This window comes from Salvia hispanica, chromosome 3 (genome assembly GCF_029641045.1).
Source record: "Salvia hispanica isolate PSC_SH4W2 chromosome 3, Shi_PSC_v1, whole genome shotgun sequence".
NCBI lineage: Eukaryota > Viridiplantae > Streptophyta > Magnoliopsida > Lamiales > Lamiaceae > Salvia > Salvia hispanica.
The window spans coordinates 40,053,142-40,075,349 of record NC_142694.1 but is presented as its reverse complement, the minus strand read 5'-3'; the positions used below and the strand labels follow the sequence as shown (position 1 = coordinate 40,075,349).

At 37.3% G+C, this 22,208-nt stretch overlaps 2 protein-coding genes across 4 annotated transcripts; one reads left to right on the top strand and one right to left on the bottom strand.

The window, feature by feature from the left end:
* The first annotated feature begins 893 nt into the window (after positions 1-893).
* LOC125213416 (uncharacterized) lies at positions 894-8,679 on the top strand. The gene is made up of 8 exons (XM_048113952.2): positions 894-1,350; positions 2,210-3,559; positions 3,925-5,634; positions 5,764-6,813; positions 7,094-7,198; positions 7,286-7,375; positions 7,781-7,891; positions 7,974-8,679. Exons 1-8 carry the CDS (start codon positions 1,294-1,296, stop codon positions 8,493-8,495), a joined length of 4,995 nt encoding a protein of 1,664 aa, XP_047969909.1. The 5' UTR covers positions 894-1,293; the 3' UTR covers positions 8,496-8,679.
* Positions 8,680-9,252: 573 nt separating this feature from the next.
* On the bottom strand, positions 9,253-21,869 carry LOC125211048 (SNF2 domain-containing protein / helicase domain-containing protein / HNH endonuclease domain-containing protein). 3 transcript variants are annotated; one of them, XM_089066820.1, is made up of 23 exons: positions 21,429-21,572; positions 20,105-20,212; positions 19,853-20,018; positions 18,640-18,772; positions 18,067-18,242; positions 17,020-17,093; positions 16,853-16,888; positions 16,674-16,764; positions 16,370-16,429; positions 15,830-16,013; positions 15,181-15,374; positions 14,836-14,937; positions 14,397-14,507; positions 13,480-13,545; positions 13,279-13,377; positions 12,329-12,580; positions 11,482-11,790; positions 11,160-11,347; positions 10,988-11,090; positions 10,757-10,902; positions 10,531-10,610; positions 10,159-10,325; positions 9,253-9,779 (listed from the first exon to the last, which is right to left on the bottom strand). In XM_089066820.1, the coding sequence occupies exons 3-23, from the start codon at positions 19,874-19,876 to the stop codon at positions 9,579-9,581; spliced, it is 2,796 nt and encodes a 931-aa protein (XP_088922946.1). In that variant the 5' UTR covers positions 19,877-20,018; positions 20,105-20,212; positions 21,429-21,572; the 3' UTR covers positions 9,253-9,578. The 3 variants fall into 3 exon arrangements, with proteins under 3 accessions (XP_088922946.1, XP_047966684.1, XP_047966682.1); XM_048110727.2 differs by having other exon boundaries at positions 19,867-20,018; XM_048110725.2 differs by having other exon boundaries at positions 19,853-20,212; positions 21,442-21,869.
* Positions 21,870-22,208: the final 339 nt, after the last annotated feature.

Sequence of the window (22,208 nt, the reverse complement as noted above, 5' to 3'; positions counted from 1 at the left end):
ATTGACATATTATCTTAACTGCATTGACATTAACCTGTGTACATCAATACAAAAAATTTAGATTTTTTTTACAAATTTTGACGTCGGAACATATGCACGTAGTATATCGTTGAAATCCTTATAAAATTATCTTTAATTTGATATATGTTATATGAATTTAAAGTTTTGGGATTTCTTTTAAAAGTTAGTTATAACTAACTTGACATTAATACCCCTATTGATATTTTTTGGAATTAATCATATGACCTTATTGACGTTTTTTATTGATCGTATTGACATTTGGTAGTTGGTGATCTAAGCCTTTAATTTGAATATCTAATGGCTATTATTAAGTTATAGTTAGCAATTAAACATTGAATTAACAATATAACACTCCCCCTATAATATAACTGATATATGAGTATTATCTCATAAGCTTGTAAAATAGTTTTTGAAAAAAACATATCTGACTCGAATCTGAAAAATTAAAATCAAGTGATGAGTACTACTTTTTGAACCCACTAGTATAATTTATGTATTGTATTAGTCATAACCTCGTACTTTAAATATTATAGCTTCTATCAAGCTTATTTAAAATTGAAACTATATAATGTTTTCTTAAAAATACTTGTTTTTATAACTCAATAGTACTTGAATTTTAGTTTATAACGTTATTGCATGTTAATTTGATATACGTATTTCAAATTGATGACATTGTTAAGTTATTAGCTAATTTGTTAAGAAAAATGATTAAATTTTTTTTACTCAAAATATATTTTGTGAAGAAATTTCTAAAAATGTGAAAATGCCAAAATTTAACACTACTAATTTTTAATGACTAATTTGCCCTTTGCAAATAAAATATCATTTGATGGTTTATTATATCTCTATCAAGCTTTAATAATTCTTAAATTGCTGTCAATATTCCATGATCATTCTTTTCGGCTCTCGCCCAAAATCTTTTCTTTTCTTGTTTGAGGAAAAAAATTGTGAATACACAGCTCTTTACTGACAAATCTGCTCCACATTTTCTTGAAATTTTTCACCTTTAATCAGCACAAAAACACTGCTTTTCTATCCGAATTTAGCAGCCATTTCTGAGGCGTTTTCGCCCGGGACCATCAATTCATCAGTATCTACTTTCTAATTGTAGTTTGAAATCTTAATTACTGAGCCATCAATCTCATTTATTCGGCAGAATCGGCGCAGATGCGTTTGTTTCACAGTGTTTTGATGTTGAAAAGGAAAATTTATGTGGGATTGAAAATTTGATTTGTGGAAAGAGAGGAAAGAATTTGGGTGTTGAGGTTTTTGATGGAGAGGACTGATGGTGGGGATGATCAGGCTTCTGGATGGATGCAAGTGAAAAAGGTTTGTTTTTTTGGTTTATTTTGGGGGTTGAGTGATGAATTGTGTTTTGATATGGTATGGATGAAAATTGAATTTAATCGTCTCTAATCATTTGTGTGTTTGGGCAGGAATTTTTTGGTGATTAATGTGTTTAAATGTTGTTTTTTAGTGAAAAAGAATGAATTTTTAGTGTAGTGGTTGTTTGATGCTTCATTTCATAGAGCTGTTGGAGTGGTAATGCTGATGATGGATCTGTTATGTTGCTCGAGCTTTGTATTATGAGCGTTATCCGGCTACGTGGTTGTGGGATGGAACTAGAAAGTTCATGACATTTGATTCTCAAAATATTTTATGGGCATGGTTTGAAAAGGTCGAAAAGTTGATGATTCCCCTTGTCCGAACCCGCTTATATCTATGCTTTCTATGTTGTAATCGTTGATGACCTTGAATAATGAATTGTGTTTTCATATGATATGGATGGAAATTGAATTTAACTGTCTCTTTTGAATTATATATGTGGGCAGGCATTTTCTTGGTGGTTAATGTGTTTCGATGTTTATTAGTGTAGTAGTAGTTGATTGATGCTCCATTTCATAGAGCTGCTGAAGTGGTAATGCCGAAAAGCATAATCCGTTGCCTGTTTGTGATGTATGGATTGTTTTTCTCTTTGGTTATGTTGCTCGAACTTTGGATTATGTGTACTATCCGACCACATGGTTTTGGGATAGAACTACAAAGTTCGTGACATTTCCTTTTTCTATATTTTCTGGTAAGCATTTAAGGACCTTTAAGTTACTTTCGGGGTAATGGCCATGGGTAGGAAACTAGGATATGATTTCCATTTTTATCTTTCGATTGAGGTGATCATTTTATTTTTCAGAAACACAGAAGCAATTTGAAGTTCTCATTACATGGTTGGGTTGAAGGGCTGTCTGGAAAACAGAGGTTTAGCAAGCCAAATAATCAAATATCAATTGCTAAAAAATCGGAGAGTAGCTCAAGTGCAACGAACCAAAGAGATAATAAAGGTAAAGATTGTGCTGTGCGTGATCGTGAGCGTGACAGCAGCAAGGCTACAGAGCCCGCTTCTATCTCTACTGATGATGGGGCAGTTCAACGTTGCCTTGATGGTGACAGCGTTAATGCTACCAAACACACCTCGAGTTCTAATGGGAATGTGGCAATTAATCATTACCTTGACAAACGTGTTGTCAGTCAAAGCAATGAAGATTTAGGTTCTTCTCATTTGGCCGCTAAAAGTAATGCAGATCCTAGTCATAAAGTAGTCGTCAGTCAAGGAAGTACCCACAAAGATAATGTCCTTCCACAAATAAAATGGGGGGATTTGGATGAGAGAACTCTCAAACACTACGGAAAAGCTTCCGGAGCTGAATTTGAGTCTGTGGGAGTCAAAAATAGCAATTTGGTCTCTGTGAAGGTTGATGATACTTCTGAGTGTCTTCCCTGCATCGTTCCAGTTGATCCCGATGAGACGAAATCTGATAGGGATCATTGTCTTCCAGAACCCCATTCTTCATCTCTGAGGACTGTATCTGTTGAAGAAACTGATAAGGAGGTGAATGAAGTATCTTCAGAAGACGTTAAAGATCAAATTACTAGTGAGAGAATAGTTGGTCAGAGTACTTCTATTTCGGGCTCTAATTTCGAACACGAGCATGTCAAGCCAGATAATGAGGTGCCCTGCAGTTCATCTGGAGAAAACGGTGCCTGCAGAGACAACAAAGAGACAGAAAGGGCCAAATCAGCTAATGTTTCAGTTGCGCATCTTTTGGATTCGGCTACAAGTAGTCGGACAATTGATGAAGCTAAAAGTGAAGAATCTATATTGGCAGTTCCAATTGAAGAATCGAGCAATAAAAAAAGTGAAGCAAACTCTGATGGTCTTCTAGATGCCCAGAATGCAGATGCTGTTGCTTCAGTCGAGGTGGGTGAAAGCAAAGAAAGATTCAGAGAACGTCTTTGGTGCTTTCTCTTTGAAAACCTCAATAGGGCTGTAGATGAGCTCTATCTTCTCTGTGAACTTGAATGCGATCTTGAGCAAATGAAAGAAGCTAGTCTTGTTCTTGAAGAAGCTGCATTAGACTTTAGAGAATTAAATAGCAGAGTAGAAACTTTTGAGAAATCAAAAAGATCCTCGTCTCATGGGGCTGATGGGAGTCCATTGGTTTTGCAGTCCGATCATCGCAGACCACATGCCCTCTCATGGGAGGTTAGCATTCGTGCTCTTTTCAATTCGTGTCATTTAGGTTTCCCCTTCTTTTGTTTGAATGCATTTACTCATAACGCTAGTAATTGAGCAACAAACAATGAATAAATTGGTTAGAGAAATATGTAGTCTATTAGATTCTCAAACAAAGCAATGATAGTATTAGTACTCTTGTAATTTCATTTTATAGTTCTTGTGGAATATATTTATGTCATACGAGATTTTATAACTGACAATGATGCTTATAAAAGTGTTTAAAATATGATGAATCTATGTGTTCATTCCCATAGGGTTTGTCTAACTCTTCAATTTCATTGACATCAATTTCTGCAGACTTCTTAGTATATATTTGTTTTATCTGATGACAGGTCCGTCGAATGACTACTTCACCACACAGGGCAGAAATTTTGTCTTCATCTCTTGAAGCTTTCCGCAAAATACAGCGAGAGAGAACAAGTGAACGTTCCCACAACTCTATGAATCCGGGGTCTGATTGTCAGAGTTGTAACTTAGGAACAAGGGATATTGTGGACTTGGAGAAGTACATTAAAAAAGATGATTTGGTGAGTGGCTCTAAAGAATCAACAGTGAAGGTGGCCGACAACATGACTGGTGTATCAGTTACAGCTCAGCATCTAAATAAAGAAAAGAAAAACCACGATTCAAAGCCAGGTTCTGGGGCATTGAAATTACATCAAAAAGAAGGTTCTATTCCCTACGTTAATGGAAAGAGCAAAACTCCAACAGAGAACAACACTGCTGAGAAAAATATGAAGTTGGCTGATCCGTTGAGAAGACCTGTTCCTGAAAGAGAAAGGGAGAAGAGAAATGGATTTTCAGGGAAGTCCATGGATGCTTGGAAAGAGAAGAGAAATTGGGAGGACATACTTGCGATCCCACATCGTGTGTCTTCCCGCTTCTCATATTCACCTGGCTTAAGCAGGAAAAGCACTGAGCGGGTTCGTGTTCTGCATGATAAACTTATGTCTCCTGAGAAAAAGAAAAAATCTGCTCTTGATCTAAAAAAAGATGCTGAAGAGAAACATGCTCGTGCCACCAGAATCAGAGCTCAACTTGAGCACGAGAGAGTGCAAAGGCTTCAACGTACATCGGAGAAACTGAGCCGTGTAAGTGAATGGCAAACTGTGCGCAGCAATAAGTTGCGAGAGTCAATGTATGCTCGCCATCAACGTAGTGAATCCAGACATGAAGCTTATATAGCTCAGGTTGTGAGAAGAGCTGGCGATGAGACCAGTAAAGTTAATGAGGTACGTTTTATCACCTCACTGAATGAAGAGAATAAAAAGCACATATTGCGCAAGAAGCTTCATGATTCCGAGTTGAGGAGAGCAGAGAAGCTTCAGGTAATAAAAACTAAACAGAAAGAGGACATGGCCAGGGAAGAGGCTGTTTTGGAACGTAAAAGGATCATCGAAGCTGAGAAGTTGCAGCGCCTTGCAGAAACTCAGCGAAGAAAGGAAGAGGCTCAAGTTAGAAGGGAAGAAGAGAGGAAAGCCTCAAGCGCTGCTCGTGAAGCCAAGGCTATAGAACACATGAGGAGGAAAGAGATCCGAGCCAAAGCGCGGCAGGAGGAAGCTGAACTCTTGGCTCAGAAATTAGCTGAAAGACTCAGTGAAAGCGAACAGAGGCGGAAATTTTATCTAGAACAAATTCGAGAAAGAGCATCTATGGATTTTAGGGACCAGTCTTCGCCTTTACTGAGACGGTTTGCAAGTAAAGAAGGCCAAGCCCAAGTTCGGTCAGCTGCTTACAGCAATGGAGATGATAATCTTACCAATGATAGTAGTTTCCCATCTGGTACTAGTATTGTAAATGGTGAGGCGTTGCAACACTCGCTAAAGAAGAGAATTAAAAAAATACGTCAAAGGCTAATGTCTCTAAAACATGAATTTCCCGAGCCTTCAGCTGCACTTGAAAGTTGTAGTCTTGGTTATAGGACTGCTGTTGGAACTGCAAGGAGAAAAGTCGGTAGGTGGCTTCAGGATTTGCAAAAGCTTCGCCAAGCAAGAAAAGATGGTGCTGCTAATTTTGGACTGATAACTGCTGAAATTATCAAGGTATTGACTCTCACTCGAAGTACTTAGTTGACTATTTTTTCCTGATTTATGTGTTTCTTTATTATGTAGTTATCAATTACTCTTGAGTCCTTGACACACTTGTATTCCCTTTTTGGTTTTCAATTATAGTATCTGGAGGGAAAGGATGCTGAATTGCAGGCTTCTCGACAAGCCGGCCTGCTTGATTTTATTGCTTCCGCCCTTCCTGCTTCTCACACGTCCAAACCCGAAGCTTGCCAGGTTACTATATATCTTTTAAGGCTTTTGAAGGTAGTGCTGGCAACGCCGGCAAACAAATGCTATTTTCTTGTCCAGAATCTTTTGCCCCCACTTATTCCAATGTTGGCAACCGCCCTTGAGAACTATATCAAGATGGCGGCATCATCAAATCTTCCTGGTCCAACTAATATCGTGTCAAGTAAAGTGTTGAATGGAAATTTGGAGTCAATTTCTGAAATTGTGGATGGTTTCCTGTGGACTATTGCAGCAATTGTTGATCATGTTAGCTGTAACGAGTACCAACTGCAGATGCAGGATGGTTTGATAGAGCTTGTTATTGCATACCAAATTATTCACCGGTTAAGAGATCTTTTTGCGCTTTATGATAGACCTCAGGTGGAAGGTTCTCCTTTCCCTTCATCTATTCTCCTAGGTATTAATTTATTGACAGTTCTGACTTCAAAATTCAAAGGGTCATACTCGATAGACTGGGATTCTTTTCCAAATGATATAATGCAAGGAAATAAACTCGGGGAGAGAGAATTTTCTGGGCCAGCTGATTTACAACATGAATCTAGTATGGATGTCACACCCTCTTTGCCAACTGGCGATTTACCGGCAGATTCTCTGGATGTGCCAGAGGGTAAAAAAGATGGATGTTCAAATATTGAGGTGACCGATAGTCAAGTTCCTGAATGTGATACCTCTCTTGATGTTGATCGCGTTGCTTCTAAAGATGCCATGGATGATTCAGCTGGACCTCTGGTAGATAAGTATCAGTGTGAGGACAGCAATAAATGTGTAGGTAACAGTGCTGAGCTAAAAAATAGAAACGGCCCCGAAGCAAAGCAGCCTGCTGTGTTTCTTCTTGCGGCAATGTCCGAGACTGGCTTAGTATGTCTTCCTTCCATGTTAACAGCAGTGCTATTGCAGGGAAATAACCGATTATCTCCTGAACAGGTTGGTGAACGTCAACATTTCCACACAATAATCTTATTATGCACCGTATTTTTTTCTTGTTTGTTGTGAGCTGTTAGTAATTCGATCTGAATATTTGAAATCATGCTCAGCAATGGAAGAATCCAGCTTTAATTCGATTATGAATATTAGCGAATTTGAACTTAATTTTTAGGTTCTGCTCTTTATGTAGATAGTATATCTTACTTGTTGTGTGTGTGAGTGAACGTGCTAAAGCCTCAAGCACTGTTTCGTCATGAATAATTTTTTGAACCATTTTCAGAGCTCGTACGTGCTTCCATCTAATTTTGAGGAAGTAGCGACTGGAGTTCTGAAGGTCTTGAACAATCTGGCTCTGATAGATATATCTTTCATCCAGAAAATGCTGGTAAGTCCCAACTCCGAAGTCCACCCCAACCCCCTTCCTCCATTTTTTCAGTCCAAAGTTGATTTTCTCCTCCGAAATATATTTCAGGCTCAACCAGATCTTAAAATGGAGTTCTTTCACTTGATGAGTTTTATTCTTTCTCATTGCACAAGCAACTGGGGAGTCGCCAATGATAAGGTAATTGTACATTTTCCTTTTTGTTTTCTTGAATTGGAAGCCAATCTAAATGCTATTATAATTTCATTTGATGTTAATGTATTACTATCTTTCATAAATACTCAGTTGAGGGGTAATAATATAACTTTGTATTAATCTATTACTCATTCTGTCCTATGTTAAGTGAGCCGTTTCTTTTCTGCACGGGATTTAAGAAAGTTTTATTTGGTGAATATAGTGGATATAGAATAAAGCAGATGAGTGAAGAGGCCAAAAGAGTTGATTTTTGCAAAAAAAAAAAAAGAAATGACTTGTTTAACTCAGGACATCCCGTAAAGGAATACGACTCAATTAACTTGGGAATAAAGGAGTACTTAATATCTATTGATTTTCTTAAAGAAAACTGTTGTATACTGGAATTAGCAGATTGGAACCCTCTTGCTGGAATCTTTGGCACTTCTTGGTTATTTTGCGTTATTCCACTCCGAAAATCAAGCCGTCCTACGCTGGGGAAAGAGTCCTACGATTCTTCACAAGGTGAGGAATCGACTTGCTTGACATCTCAAACATTACCTCTGATTTAACGTCGGAGAGTCTAACTACGCTTCGTAATCAACAGGTTTGCGATTTGCCCTTCGTGTTCTTCAGCGATCCGGAGCTGATGCCTGCTTTAGCCGGCACATTAGTAGCTGCCTCATACGGATGTGAACAGAACAAGGCCGTTATTCAGCAGGAGCTCAGTATGGACATGCTCCTCCCGTCACTCAAGTCGTGCAAAAGCAATTCAAACCAGTGTGGCCCGTTGTCAGCCGAGGATGCTGGTGAACTTCTGAGTCGGACCGGTGTTGAAAGAAAAGCTCAAGCTGACACATCTCAGAAATCCAACCGGAGCAATCCAAGAAATGCTCGTCTCGTTCCCCAGAGAGGCGGTGGTGGTGTTAACACGAGAGGTCTGAAGTCGAGAAACATTAGAGACAGCAAACTGGTGAAGGTTAGTGAAGAAATGCAGACGGGTGCTGCTCAATCTGCTTCGGAAACTTCCACGTTGATGCTGCACTCGAGGTTCCCGGTAAGCTTCGTCGGGAAAGCAGAAGAGTTTTTTACAGCAGAGGTTAATACAAGCAACGGTGAATTAGTTTGAGGTGAATACTTTTCTTTCTAGTCTGAATACATAATATATTTATAATAGTATACACAGCTTTAATGTCTCTTAGGAAAGATAGATTTTTTATATCCAAAAACAGAGAAATGAGAATTATATTATACTACCTGGTTTCAGAAATGACTTGAATAGTAAATAAAAGGAAGGGGAATTTGTTATTCAATAGTGTCTTAAATAAGTCTCCTTATTTGTCACTTTTTGACTTTTTGTCACTTTTTTATTCATTATACAAACATTTTATTTCTATTCAGATTTCAGAAGCTAGTAGTTCAATTTTTATTGCAATAGTAATTTTTTTGATCATCTGTAATTTCATTCCAATCTTTCTACTTCAATAAAACATTTAAGAATATTCACAAACGTCTCTAATTAATTTCTTCAAAAGTGTGATTTGGCATCTGGTAATAATCTCTCTTTCTCAATATATAAACAAACACTAATGTTTACTACTCCTTTTGTCCCAAGTTAATTGATATTAAAAAAAAAAGTTAATTGATATACAAAGTACATTTATTTTCAACATGAAATCTAAGTATAATGAAATTACGTGAAAGAGAATAGAATAGATAAATGAAGAGCGATAAAAGTATAAAAGAGATTAGGAGTTTATTTTTGCCGAAAGATGAATTGACTAATTTAGTTTTGGACGTTCCAAAAATAAATACGAATAGATTTACTTGGAACGGAGGGAGCATTAGCATAACATTTTCCAAATCCCCAAAAATACTCAAGCAAACATCCTTAAATATTCTTGATCTTGAGAGCTGTAGTTTGTAAATGAAGTGAAGCAAATGAGAACTCATTTTGAATTTCCCGTGTGAGAAACAAATGATTAGAGACTAGAGAGACATCGAAATTTACATTAAGCAATCTTATGCTCGTAATGTCATGAAAATTATGACTAAAGAGCGATAGAGACTCGATATGGTACAATATTCCCTCCACGCGATCCGTTCTTGTTTCCAGTGGATGAACGCCAGGGTAGTTTCAAGAGACTGTCTCAAGCCCGAACTCATTCTTGACAGCCTTTCTCAAGCGAATGGATTTTCCAGTGGTCAAGTGTCAACTTTTCTCGCAGTGAACGACTATTTTGCCATCACCACTGCTGCAGAGAATATGTTCTGACGAAGATTGACCAACCACTTCTGGTTGTTGATTTTGCTCGTTCAACCCGTTGATGTTTGGTCCCGAATATGCACTCCCGGGAATGTCAATTAGTAAATCGTCATCCACAATGTTACTTCCGGACTGTTGATCACATTTCTGAAGGCACAAACGCAACGTAACTTAGACAATACTCACCAAAATATCAATGTAGCATACTGAGTGTGTTGAATTAAGATGACATTTAGCAACATAGTATTTCTGATGACAGAGATATCACATGGTGCATTTCTTAAAATTGCTGAACCTGATTGATGCGAGATGAATGTTTAAACAAGAAGCGAGATGAATGTTTAAATTGACCGAATATAGTGTGTATCAACTGCGGTGGGGAGATTCAGAGTTCAAGTAACCGCTAACCAGCAGATAAGCATTTCATTTGATTCATGATGGAGTAAGGAACAGCTAGTCGATCTATTTGGTGGGGTTGGGGATGGGGGGAAGAGACAGACAGAGATTCCAGTAAGAACTACAGCACCTTTAGTATGTCTGTCCGATTTTCACTATTTATGAGGTCACTCATCGTCACTTTGAGTTGTTTCTTAGCTTTTTTCCGAGCAATACGCCGTTCAGCACATTGTGCAGAGGTTACATCAGCATGACAAGCAATACAGAGGGTCCTCAGGTTTTCCAGCTTGCACTCGCCTATAAAGTTCAAGTATGGAATTCTTTAGAGCAAAGCATCATATATCCACGAGTATGATATGGTCTGCATTTTTTAAAGTTGCGGGATTGACCAGAATTTGACCAAACTTGATGGTCTTTTTGGTTAATTTGCCATTTTTTTAATTGTGTGTGTGTGGGGGGGTGGGGGGGGGGTGGGGGGGGGGGGAGTAGGAATCTCACACACCTCCTCCTTTATACACGGGTATGATATGGTCTGCATGCCAAGCATTGCCTTCGGAAGGGTCCTGAACAAGCTTGGCTAGCCTGCAACATGCCAAACAAAAAAGGAATAAGGCATAAATGTGCATTCCGAAGAAAATTGCTATTTTCAAGTGAGTAGGCAAGCTTGTCCTTGAGATAAGAGTTTAACCAACACTTTTTGAAAGCATTTAGATCTGATTACGACATACATTTTCTTGTGTGTTGCAATATTCGGAGCCACATTTTTAATGTATGCTTCCCGCTTCTCAACTGACAGAACTCTCAAGTGTTTCACAAGTCGATGACAGTCAAGTTGGCAGTTTGTGCAAATGCCATGTTCGATTTGGAAAAGGCCCTGCAAGTTGATTACGATAAAATGAGAATAACGAAACACCTGATACAAATATACAGGTTCATCTGTAGGAAATCTGAGTTCAAACCTGACGAAGGAATCTATTGCTAGTTCGTGAGCGATATTCTTCAAAGCAGCCCAAACCACAGAAAAGATCCTCAAAGAATTGGGGCAACTTGGCTTCATTTCCCCTGCCACCGAAGAAGCCATCAATAAGTTGCTTCATATATCACCAGGAAAAGAGAATTTAAAAGATTTACATGCAAGGATTCTGGCACAGTTTGCAGAGTGGTTCATCCATGTCCGACCAAGCTTGAGTATACGTTTTCGTTTTCTGACCTTGGCCACTACACAGGCTGACATTTCTCCAAGCAGCATTTGATGGTAAGGAATTGCCTATCTCATCTAAAGGTGTTTTACGCCTGCTGCTGCCACCTCTCAGTAGTCCCTAGATAAATAAGCAGAGTTGGGGTCAACAAATTTCTTGCAAGATTTGGATAGTTCAGTTATTAAATGATTGAATGTGAAAAGCGCATATTACATGAGTCAAAGGTTAAGATCGGCTAACTATTAAGTACTAACCCCGGTTTCGTGATTAAGACTTTCATTCAAGTAACATAATTCGCAAGACAGTGGAAGCTGCAAGGGTTTATTGATCAATCTCCTCCTCTCAATAGGCCTCAGCTCCTTCCATTCATTGATGAAAGACATAAGAGCTTCCATGTATATTGAATTATCATCAACTGATTCACCACTGGGTTTCTCATTTTCGTCTGCAAGAGAGTGACACTCAACCTCCTCTTGCCGAAAACTCTTAAAAAGTGGGCTCGGTCGACATTGTGTTTCTGAGGTACATGAGTATAAGTGGATCCTGCCAGTGTGTTGGCTCACCTGAGAACATAGAACTTAAGGAATAAATTATAATTTACAATACAATACAATACAAAGACATCACATTAAAGAACTCCTTAGAGTTGTGATAGAATACATAACTTTTGCGGTAGCAACTAATCGTAGATAAATAAATAAGCAAATCCAACTTTGTCCCAAGGTGCTCATGTATATACACAAATTAGCAGACTGGTACATTTATGGGACAAGACATCCACTAAATCATGTATCCTATTCCCAGCCCCAGTCCAGTTAGAAAATCATCATGGACAGCTAGAAGATATCACAACAATATCGTAGACAACAACAGCAGTTTATGATTTCCACTAACCTCACCCATTTGTGTCAGTGTACTCTATGATTGCTTCAACCAACTGCATACATACTATCTGGCTTGCTGGATTGCATTGTTTTCAATAAATTATTGTTACATATGTTTATAAATTCTTGCTTCTGTCACAAGTAATCAGTTTCCCACAACATGCACAAGCAGAAACATGGACTTCAGTGACATATTTGTTTAAACAAATTAACTTACCTCAAAGCGAAGACTGCTTCGCTGGATATCAGCCTTCACTCCACATTCAACTTTGTTGACACGTCCATCTCCATTCAATGCTATTTCACTTTCATGTAGTTCAACACAACTGTTATCTAGCTCTACATGCATATCAGATGATGCCTTTGGAAGGTCTGGTTCATGCTCTACACAAGCATTTTGAAATACGATGGATTGCTTGCTATTCTCAGTTGTACTTCTTGCGCTTTCTAGAGAAGAAACACCCTCAACCTAGCAGCATAAGAACCCAATAGAAGAAACAGTGTCATAACTAAACATTAAATTCTAAATCTCAAGGTTGAAACAAAATAGGTCGAAGGAAAGGAAATTGGGAAGAAACAAAAAATACTTAAAATTCGACTCCTGCCTAGAAATTAGAAGCTAATAATCACACTGCATAGTGGCAAACTCGCATCAGATATTGAGTGCAAATAGTTGGTGTCCAAATTATCAAGTATATCCAATATGCAGCTGTTTCTCTCTATCTCTTGGAAGTCATATTTGAACATCAAGTGTCTTCTTTTGGGTATCTGAATATCTAAAAATATTGGAACTTTTCTAGCCCAACAGCAACATAAACATTTTACAGAACCACTTTGACGTCTTTTCTCCTTCAATCCGGTCAGTTCAGCTGTTTATTTCTTAAAACCTTCTCAATTAAACACAAACGGAAAACCATTAAATCAATCTTCAACACTGAATTTGAGGGAATATTCTTTATAGAAGATCTTTAAGAAGCTATCATAAATCTCTCGAGATAAATTGCACAAAGCTAATGGATTAAAATTCAGAAGGTACATGGGTACCTACTGGTAGGTGAGTACCTAAATGCCATCATCTATTGGGACTATTGATGCATAGATGTCTATAAACAATATCCTGATGCATCTAAAGAAGTACTGAAAAAATGTCTACTTGAAGCTATATACCTCTATCTCACGTGTAGCGTGACGCTTCCCATTGACAGTAGAAGAAACGCGCAGCAAACTCCTATTAAGTTGCTGCCACTGTAACTCATCTGAAGTATCCTGACAAGCAATCAATATAAGTGCCACAGAAGAAAATTCCAGAGAAAACATTTCATGAAAATAATCAGCTAATATATTATATAGTACTGTTATAACAGCCACCTTTGCGCAGAAAATGTATACATTCACCACTCTCTTCTGTCCATGCCGGTGAGCTCGATCTTCAGCCTTCAAATTTTTAAAAAATGTAAAAGCATCACTTAGTATGTAAAGATTATTATTATAAACAAAACTGCAAGCTTCATTGACAATTAAGACCTTGCCATGTTCCAAAACAGGACATGAAACCACAAATGACATATAAATCAATCAAGAAACTTTAAAAGAGGCGAAGATATCAAAGCCCCTAAAAAGTGGAGACAATATAAGATTATGTAGTTGATATTTCAACAGAACTAGCTAGACTAATTTTTTAATATGCTCCTAAATACTATCGATCCAAAGGTCAAAATCAGCAAGAATAAACCCACAACTAGTGACCAGTCATAAACGGTACTGTCAATTAAAGAATGCACACAATTAGCATTTCATCATCTTTATGTAAACAACATTATAAATATCATCAATCAGCACTTAATAGCACTTTGCTTCCCCACTTAACACTGCCTAAGCCCCATTGAGGTCCTAGGCCCCAATCTGCAGCTGAATTTCACACCTTTCGGAATAACAAATAAGCCTTAATTAGTAGAAAAGACAGCAACACCTAATTGCAGAATATGCCACCAATCTACCGAAAGGATCAATTTTTCTATGATCCTCAAGAAGTACTTTATGTTTCATGAATAAACAAATATTAGAGGAAAATTGGCAAGAAAAAGGAACATTAGTATTTATTGATGGCCCAGTTAGTTTGAGATTCCTCTTCGAAGGAATTAAATTGTACAATGGAACCATAACTCCATATTACCAGGCTTCAACAACACTTCTAGTGGAATCCTTAAACAATATAAAGGAAGTGGAGTATATGATGATCGGTAACTTCAAAACAGAAACTTAAAGAAGCAGAAATACGAAGGAACCTGTTGAATATCAGCAGGGTTCGTAGGTAATTCCACGAACACAACAGTGTCTGCTGATGTTAAGTTAAGACCAGTGCTTCCAGCACGGATGCCGATCAAGGCAATTTTAACCTGGTGAAATTCAAAAGAGTTGTTATGCACAAGTAAGGGCCTTGAAAGAAATTGAACAATGAACTTCTGTTATTTTTTTGCAATTTGACCTAAGTACTACATAATACAAAATCATTTGACAGAAGACTTTAGGTAGAATAAAATGTAGGTACAGTGGCATTACACACAAGCAGCTGAAAGAATAGTAATAAAGTTCCTGGAGGATCAAATCTCATCATCATTAGGCCACACCAGAAAAAGAATATTCCAGGAAAAGATATAAACAGCACAAACAGGACTAGAAACATCAATTTTCTACAGAATATGAAAATAATAACAGATGACAAACCTCTTTTGATGATTGGAATGACTGAATAGCTGCCTGCCTGTCAACACCAGTTACAGTACAGTCAATACGAACAAACTGCATTGCTTTCTCACAGAGAAATGCCTGAGCAATAGCAAAAGAAGGTAGAGATCACATACATATAAAGACATGTTTAGTATCAGAAGACAGTGAAGCACTGCCTGACTATGTAATGCAATGTTAACTGAAACACTAACACCTACATGAAATATAGTATTTTCTAAATGATTTCCCGTACTTCGATATAAACACATGTGTCCATAAATTAAAAAACTATACAACAAAAGGGGATTAAATACAATAGTCATTCTAAATAGATTTTCTCACCTGTACATAATCAAGCACCTTATGATGATAGGCAAATATTATCATTTTGTGTGAACTCGAACTTTCTTGCCTGATTTCATCTCCATCCTTTTCCAACATAATAGGATGAAAAGAGAGCCACTCAAAGAATCCAGGTAGCTTTGCTAAACCAAGTGCAGATAGCTTTTTTGACAATTTCTTCTTCATATCACAATCTGCATGGAAAGAGAAGAAAGAAGTTCACTCTTTATTAGCCACTGCACCTCAAACAAGAGGCTTCAGGCATATGTTTTCTCTATTTAATTTCCATTTGAAATAATATGATATGAGCATGCACAGGATTTTGCATAGTAACCATCAAATATCCTCAAAGTCACAACTAACCAGGCAATGACAAATTAACAAAGATATCATAATATCCTCAAGCCACAACTACACCAGGTAATGACAAATTAACAAAGATTTCATCTTTTTCCGGGCAAAACAAATTCACCCAATCCTGTGCTCATCTTATCCAAAAGAGGTCAAAGATAGATATTGAACCTTTAGGTGTAGCATGAGTGCATGACAACAAAGGTTCCTTGAAAATCAATAACTCTACTGCATGCTAATTGCTAATGGTAAGTCTGCTCAACTCCAGCATATTCATTTAAAAGATATGAAATGACACCTGGATCTACATCGGACATGGGAATAGGTGCATTTTCAGCATCACTTTCTGCAGTAGTATCAACATCTTCAAGCCCTAGAGCTACCATAGCAGAATTAATATCTGATTTACTCAAAACTAATTTTATGATTTGCCGACGCTTGGGCGGTAGTTGGAGTAAAACGTGTTCCTTTAGACGTCTAATCTGCAGCATCACAAATGAATTTAAGTAATTATGAGTACAGAAGCAAATCCATATATTTAAGAGAACTATATATAGTGGGCCCAACTGAAAATCACTCTCTTACTTCAGAAACACTTATTGTCATATTTCAGAAGATATACCTCATATCTGTTTAGTTGTGAACTAAGCAAAGACCACTTCTACCTGGTGCACTGTGTTGGAAGAGTCGAACTTTCAACTTTTAAGGATTTATTTTTTGTGAAATGTCCAGATTCATTAATTAGATACATTGCAGTTCTTGAATGCTTAAGACACATAACTTCAATTATATTTAACATATTTAAAGGGGTAAGGAAATAGAGGTGCAAATGCCTCACCATTACACTTTGCTTTAGTAGAATATTTAATTCCTCCAAGCGGGTTCCCCTAGAGAAATCCTATGAATGAGAGATGGTTATATAGTAATACATTTCATAAGTCAAAATGTTTCAAAGATGCAGGGGGTGGGGTATTTAGGTAAAAAATAACCACAGATCATAATAAGAAAAATGGAAACTTGCATAAGCTACATGAGATTACAGGCAGGATGAACATATTAGAGATGCAGATGCACCCCGCTTATGTAAATTAAACACATTTTAGTTCTAGGTAATAACCATAGAAGAGTCAACCCAAAGGCACCTTAAAAACTGATCCTTGACGACCGTGAAATTCTTTGAGAGAGCAGTAAGTTTTCGCAAAGTCATACTTGCCCTTCCCAAGCAAACCTGGCCTGCATCAAATTGAGGTGCATAACAATTAACAAATTAAAATAGGAAGGCATATCACAACTCCTGCTAGTGCAATGTCGAATCACTTACCACAACATATTTATCTGATGAAAAATGTCAAAAGGCCTATTATCACCTAGGAAAAAATGCAACCCTGTATTAGCATTTGCAGCTGACACAAAACGACAAATAAGCAGTACGGGAAAGTTAATAGTCAATATTGCTAGTGATGCTGGAAAAAAGATGATTTCAACAACCTTGACAGAGAGGGAGTTCCAGAGAGAAGAATGAGATGCTTGACTTTCGTAGCCACATCAAGCACAACTTGTAGCTGAGAAAAAAAGAATAATTTATTAAAGAGTAGATAAGGCAATGACTTCATATGATTGAAGAAAAGCTCACAACTTAGAAGGGCTACTTTAACTACATCCAAAAAAGTTTTGGCGTGAATTAAGGGGGAAAAAAAAGCCAGATGTATGGTCACAATTTGCATGATCAAATAACCACTGAAATTATGCTATTGCAAATATGATAAGATAGAACTGTATTAAGATTTACACGTGCTCACAATACTCTTTCTGAACATTATTCTATGGTAGTAACCAGATCAAACAGATTTTATTTGTAAAAGGATGAGTTATAACAAGGGATGACACATCCCCAAAAAGTATTACTATTATCCTAGCTAAAGATACAGCTCCAATCTGCAACATTTGAAACAAATAAAACAAAATAAAACAAAAGGAAAAACAAGCCTTCAATTCTTTACAATTTGATACCCAGAAAGAACCTAAAATCCCTTACAGGCTTTTTGATACTCAAATCCTTTCTAGCCACAATGACCAAGAAAGTGCTGGCACGCTTTGAGGACTGTGCACATGACTTTCATGATTGTGCATGCATAGGTATGATGATTTGCCTTTTTCAAGCTGAGGCTTGAGAGGTTAATGGTATAAGCCTGGTCAATTTAGTAAATTAAAGACAAAACCTTTCTTGGCAATGTGAAGAATAAACCAACTGATGAGCATAATCATCAATTTTATGTCTCAGTTAACCAGACAAATGACAATTTTCGACCCAGTATAATAAAAGCTAAACTTGTGAGTGACATGAAATGAAAAGATACATTAAAGTTTTCTTGACCTCATAGATATACAGTGATCTAGGACATAGTAAAAGTTTGAGTAATGCCCATGTTTATATGATTACTAAATTATGCACGCAAGTATCCATAATTTAACAAAATTAAAAGTTCAATGTGACAATATCCATTAGAAAGCATAATGTGATCGACAAGTTTGTACCTCATCCTTTTCAGATGATTGTTTGCTGCAGCGCAAGTGATGCGATTCATCAACTATCAAGGTGACCCAATCTTGTTCCAGCATGCTACTTCGTAAACGACGAAGCATGGTGTATGATATGACCACAATTCTTGGAAGTTTAGCTAATCTTGCAGGATTGTCTGGACCACGAAAAACTGAAAGGAGAAACAGAAGCAGCTAAAACAACTGTAGTATACAGTGAGAAGTAGTATACTATAATTATAGGTATAATTATATCCTATACAGAGTGTGGTTAATAAAAAAAAGTTTTAATTGTGAGAAATATGAGAACTCTTGCCCTTAACCTATCAAGTAACTGCACTAAACTTATAAGTAATTTGCAATACTTGTTGACCATATATATCGGTGCAGTAGGGTGTGGTTAAAATAAAACCCTCTTAATTGTTAGTCACTGAACGTATTAAAAAACTGCATTTTCTGTTATCTTCAGAGGTGTGGGGAAAAGTTTACAAAGAAAACTAATTGCATTGATCTCCAGATTCTCCATGGAAGGTATAAAGTGGCAAGCAATAAGTGAATATTGAAGTATACCTAAGTGAATATCAGAAGGCAAACAAAAAGGAAACCAGCGCTCCAATTCTTCCGCCCATGAATATCGCAAAATAGCAGGGCAAACAACCAGTATGGAACCTTCCTTCCTGAAACAGGCTGCGATTGCAATAGCCTAGTGCAAACAAGGGTCTTAGTAGTTTGATAAATATTATGAACAAAAGAAACTAGCTAGCCATAACAAACAAATAAAACAAGGAATTCCATATTGATTAGAAACAACTAATACTACTCAAGTACGTTCCGCGTTCAACAATTTTCTTTTCTCCTTAATTACCTTCATTGATTTTAGGGGGAATTAGTACAACAAAACTTCATAGTAGCACAATTTCCAGAAACCAACGGGAAAGTAAAACAAAGAAAATATACAAGACCTATTTGAGATCCTCCTTGAGAGACTCTTGAGAACAAAGAAACACAATTTCTCTATTTTTTCACTTTCTATAAGCATTTTATATTAATCAATCATTCTTTTAGACTATTAATATACCATCCAATGGTCAAGAGTAAAAGACTTGTAAGATAGGAATATCCTAGGATCTAAGGTAATGTATTCAAGCAGGTTCCATTATGCACCCTCACACTAAGTAGAAATGAAGGTGCCTCATTCCAGACAAAATTTACCAAAGAATGTTAGGTGGAGAACTACTAAACCGAAGATAAGAGGGAGAAGCACCAGCATTTGATGTGAATTTATTAATCACACAGGACAGTGACAGGTTCATAAAAAAGTTTTTGGAAACTTCAGCAGATACAATATTGTGTCATATCAGCTGAAGCAAAATTTGCAACTTCAGATCACAGCATTTTTTTCCTGGCACGCTACACATTCATTATTCAAAAACTGTGATTTTCTTTCATATTTGCAGAGCCACATCCTATTCCAGTTAGACTTTGGCACCTCTGGTGAGCAACTTCAGTAAGTTCTAACTTCTACGCAGTGAGACTGGGCTATCCACCTGATAAAATTTAGAAGTCCTAATGCTATTTACATGGTAGGAAATAAAAGGTTACTTAACTAGAGACCACAGGATTATTTCATCATATTACTGGCAGCTGTTGACATGACATTCATAAAATATGAAACGACATACCTCCTTCAAATGAAATAAATAATAAAAAGGAACAGTTCACAAACTGGGCATCCCTTGGATTTGATTGAAGATTCTATAACATGCATAGTTACTATTTGTACCTGGAGAGTCTTACCGAGACCCATTTCATCTGCAATGAGGCACCTACCACCCCTCCTCAGTCCAAAACGAACACCATCAACTTGAAAAGGTAGTAAAGCTTTTAAGAACGCTTTTGGGAGCTCGGAAATCAACTCATCCACTTTCTCATCAGGGAAGTGCTCAGGCCTGCATGGCGTCCATCTTCCGGAAATGAATGAATGCGAGAATTTCTCAACAACATTGAAAGTACACCAAGGTATATCTTCACATACAATGTCCTTGCGACTCTTTAAGGACTTCAAAACCGAGTGATAATCATGAAGCCTGTAAACACTACCCCTTCCACCACCAGTGTTCTGTGTGTAGTGTGATAAAGCCACCTGGTCACAATGCAAATAGAGAATATTGATCCACCAACTGAATATACAGAGATTTGTACAAAAATTTGCCAATTTACACTATCAAGATTTAAAATGAATACTCCCTCCATCCCATAAAAATAAAAATATTTTCCATTTTGGGATGTCCCATAAAAACATCTCCTTCTATTTTGGTAACTTTCTTCTCTCTAATAAGGTGGGCCCTATTTTCCACTAACAATACTATATTCTTTCTCTTTCTATCTCTCTCTTACTTTACTAGTTATGCATTAATTCCGTGCCATCCCAAATGTCCATTTTTATAGGACGGAGGGAGTATAAAGGGACTGAAACAGACTGTTAAGGAGAATAATATATGCAGTCCATCTTCCCTTAAGAAAACAACCTAAAAGTTTGCTTAATTTTCTCATAAAAGTTTCAGCCCACATTAAGTAAATAAACAAACATCAAATTTTCTAGGTACGTTCCTAAGAATAACCAGATACACACATTGCCATGGAAACAATGAATTGATCAACCCATTCGTTCCATAAGAAAATAAAACAGCACTTCCAACCTATCTTTTTGGAGCATTTTCTTCATATTATCACACTCTCAGACAAAATGCCAGCAGCATAATAGTGAGAAATCTTAGCAAAAAGACAATAAACGAATCCCTCGAAATTTGAATATCTGATTCAAATTTCCATAATCTACTCATAATACAGGACAACCCGCATTTCCAACCTATCTTTTTGGAGCATTTCTTCATATTATCACACTTGCAAACAACACACACCAGCTCAATTGTGCAAAACCTCAGGAATAAAATAGTAAGCAATAAGCTAATCACTCGAAACTGACTATCTGATCCAAATTTTCATATTCTACTCACAAAACAGAACAAACTGCATTTCCAACCTATATTTTTGTGCATATCTTCATGTCATCACACTTTCAAACAAAACACCAACGGGTCAATTGTGTGAAATCTCAGCAAAAAGGCAAATACCAAATCCCTCGAAACTGTCTGATCCAAATCACATTCTACCCACAAAACAGAACAAACCGCATTCCCACCCTATCATTTTGAGCATTTCGGCATATTATCAAACACAAACAAAACACCACCGGCTCAATTATGCGAAATCCCAGCAAAAAAAAGCACAAAAAATAAAAAAACTAAAAAACACACAATCAATGCAACAATTTCCAAAACCAGACATTTAAAAACGACCTAGTTCACACACATTCGATAAACAATCCGCGAGCTTCTCAAAAGCAGCATCCTCGCCGGGAAACGCCAAACCCTCGGCAGCGACGGGAGAGACTGAAAACGAATCAGGCGCGCAAATTTCCACCCGCACGTGGAGGATCTCAGGCGGTGCGATTGAGCAGGAGGCAAGGGGCGGTTTGGCGACGTGGATGCTAGTCTCCGGAGAGAGCTTGCGGCACTTGGACAGATCCCAGCCATGGGAGGGTTGTTCGGCGAGGGAGAGGATGGCCTTGCGCTTGGCTAGGGCGGCGGCGCGATTTGCCTCGGCGCGTCGCCGCTGCTCCTCAGTGACTTGATTTTCTTCTGGATTTTCCATTTAGGGATTTTTTTCAGTTCACTGTTTTTTCAAATCCGGAGGAGCAGCTGAGGAGGGCGCGGGAAGAAGAAAGGTAGATATTGTCACGTGGATTTAATATCATGAATTTTTGTTGAATTTCGCAACTTTAGAAATCAATAGTAATCCGTATTTGATTTATTTTTTGTTGAATTTCGGCTTCGCTTAGAGACTTTAGAAAGCAATAATAATCCGTATTTGATTTCATATTTATAATATCATTAATATCTGAGCGGATCTCCTACCCCAACATTCTAAGCTATTCTTATTCTAACACTTACAACAAAATAAACATTTACAACAAAATAAAATAATCTTACATGTACGTAGGAATTATTTTATTTTGATGCGAGTGTGGAATAGTAATGGTGTAGGAATATTGAAGTTGGAGATTCATCATGCATTAA

Bases quoted from the DNA above. Each gene is read 5' to 3' on its own strand.
- LOC125213416 (XM_048113952.2), top strand. From the start codon at position 1,294: ATGGAGAGGACTGATGGTGGGGATGATCAGGCTTCTGGATGGATGCAA. The intron at 5,635-5,763 runs GTATTGACTCTC...TTTCAATTATAG, and splicing joins TAACTGCTGAAATTATCAAG to TATCTGGAGGGAAAGGATGC. The intron at 7,199-7,285 runs GTAAGTCCCAAC...AATATATTTCAG, and splicing joins CTTTCATCCAGAAAATGCTG to GCTCAACCAGATCTTAAAAT.
- LOC125211048 (XM_048110725.2), bottom strand. From the start codon at position 21,783: ATGGAAAATCCAGAAGAAAATCAAGTCACTGAGGAGCAGCGGCGACGC. The intron at 12,581-13,278 runs GTATATAGCTTC...TTATGCTGCTAG, and splicing joins ACGCTACACGTGAGATAGAG to GTTGAGGGTGTTTCTTCTCT. The intron at 11,091-11,159 runs GTAAATCTTTTA...CTTCGGTGGCAG, and splicing joins CTGTGCCAGAATCCTTGCAT to GGGAAATGAAGCCAAGTTGC.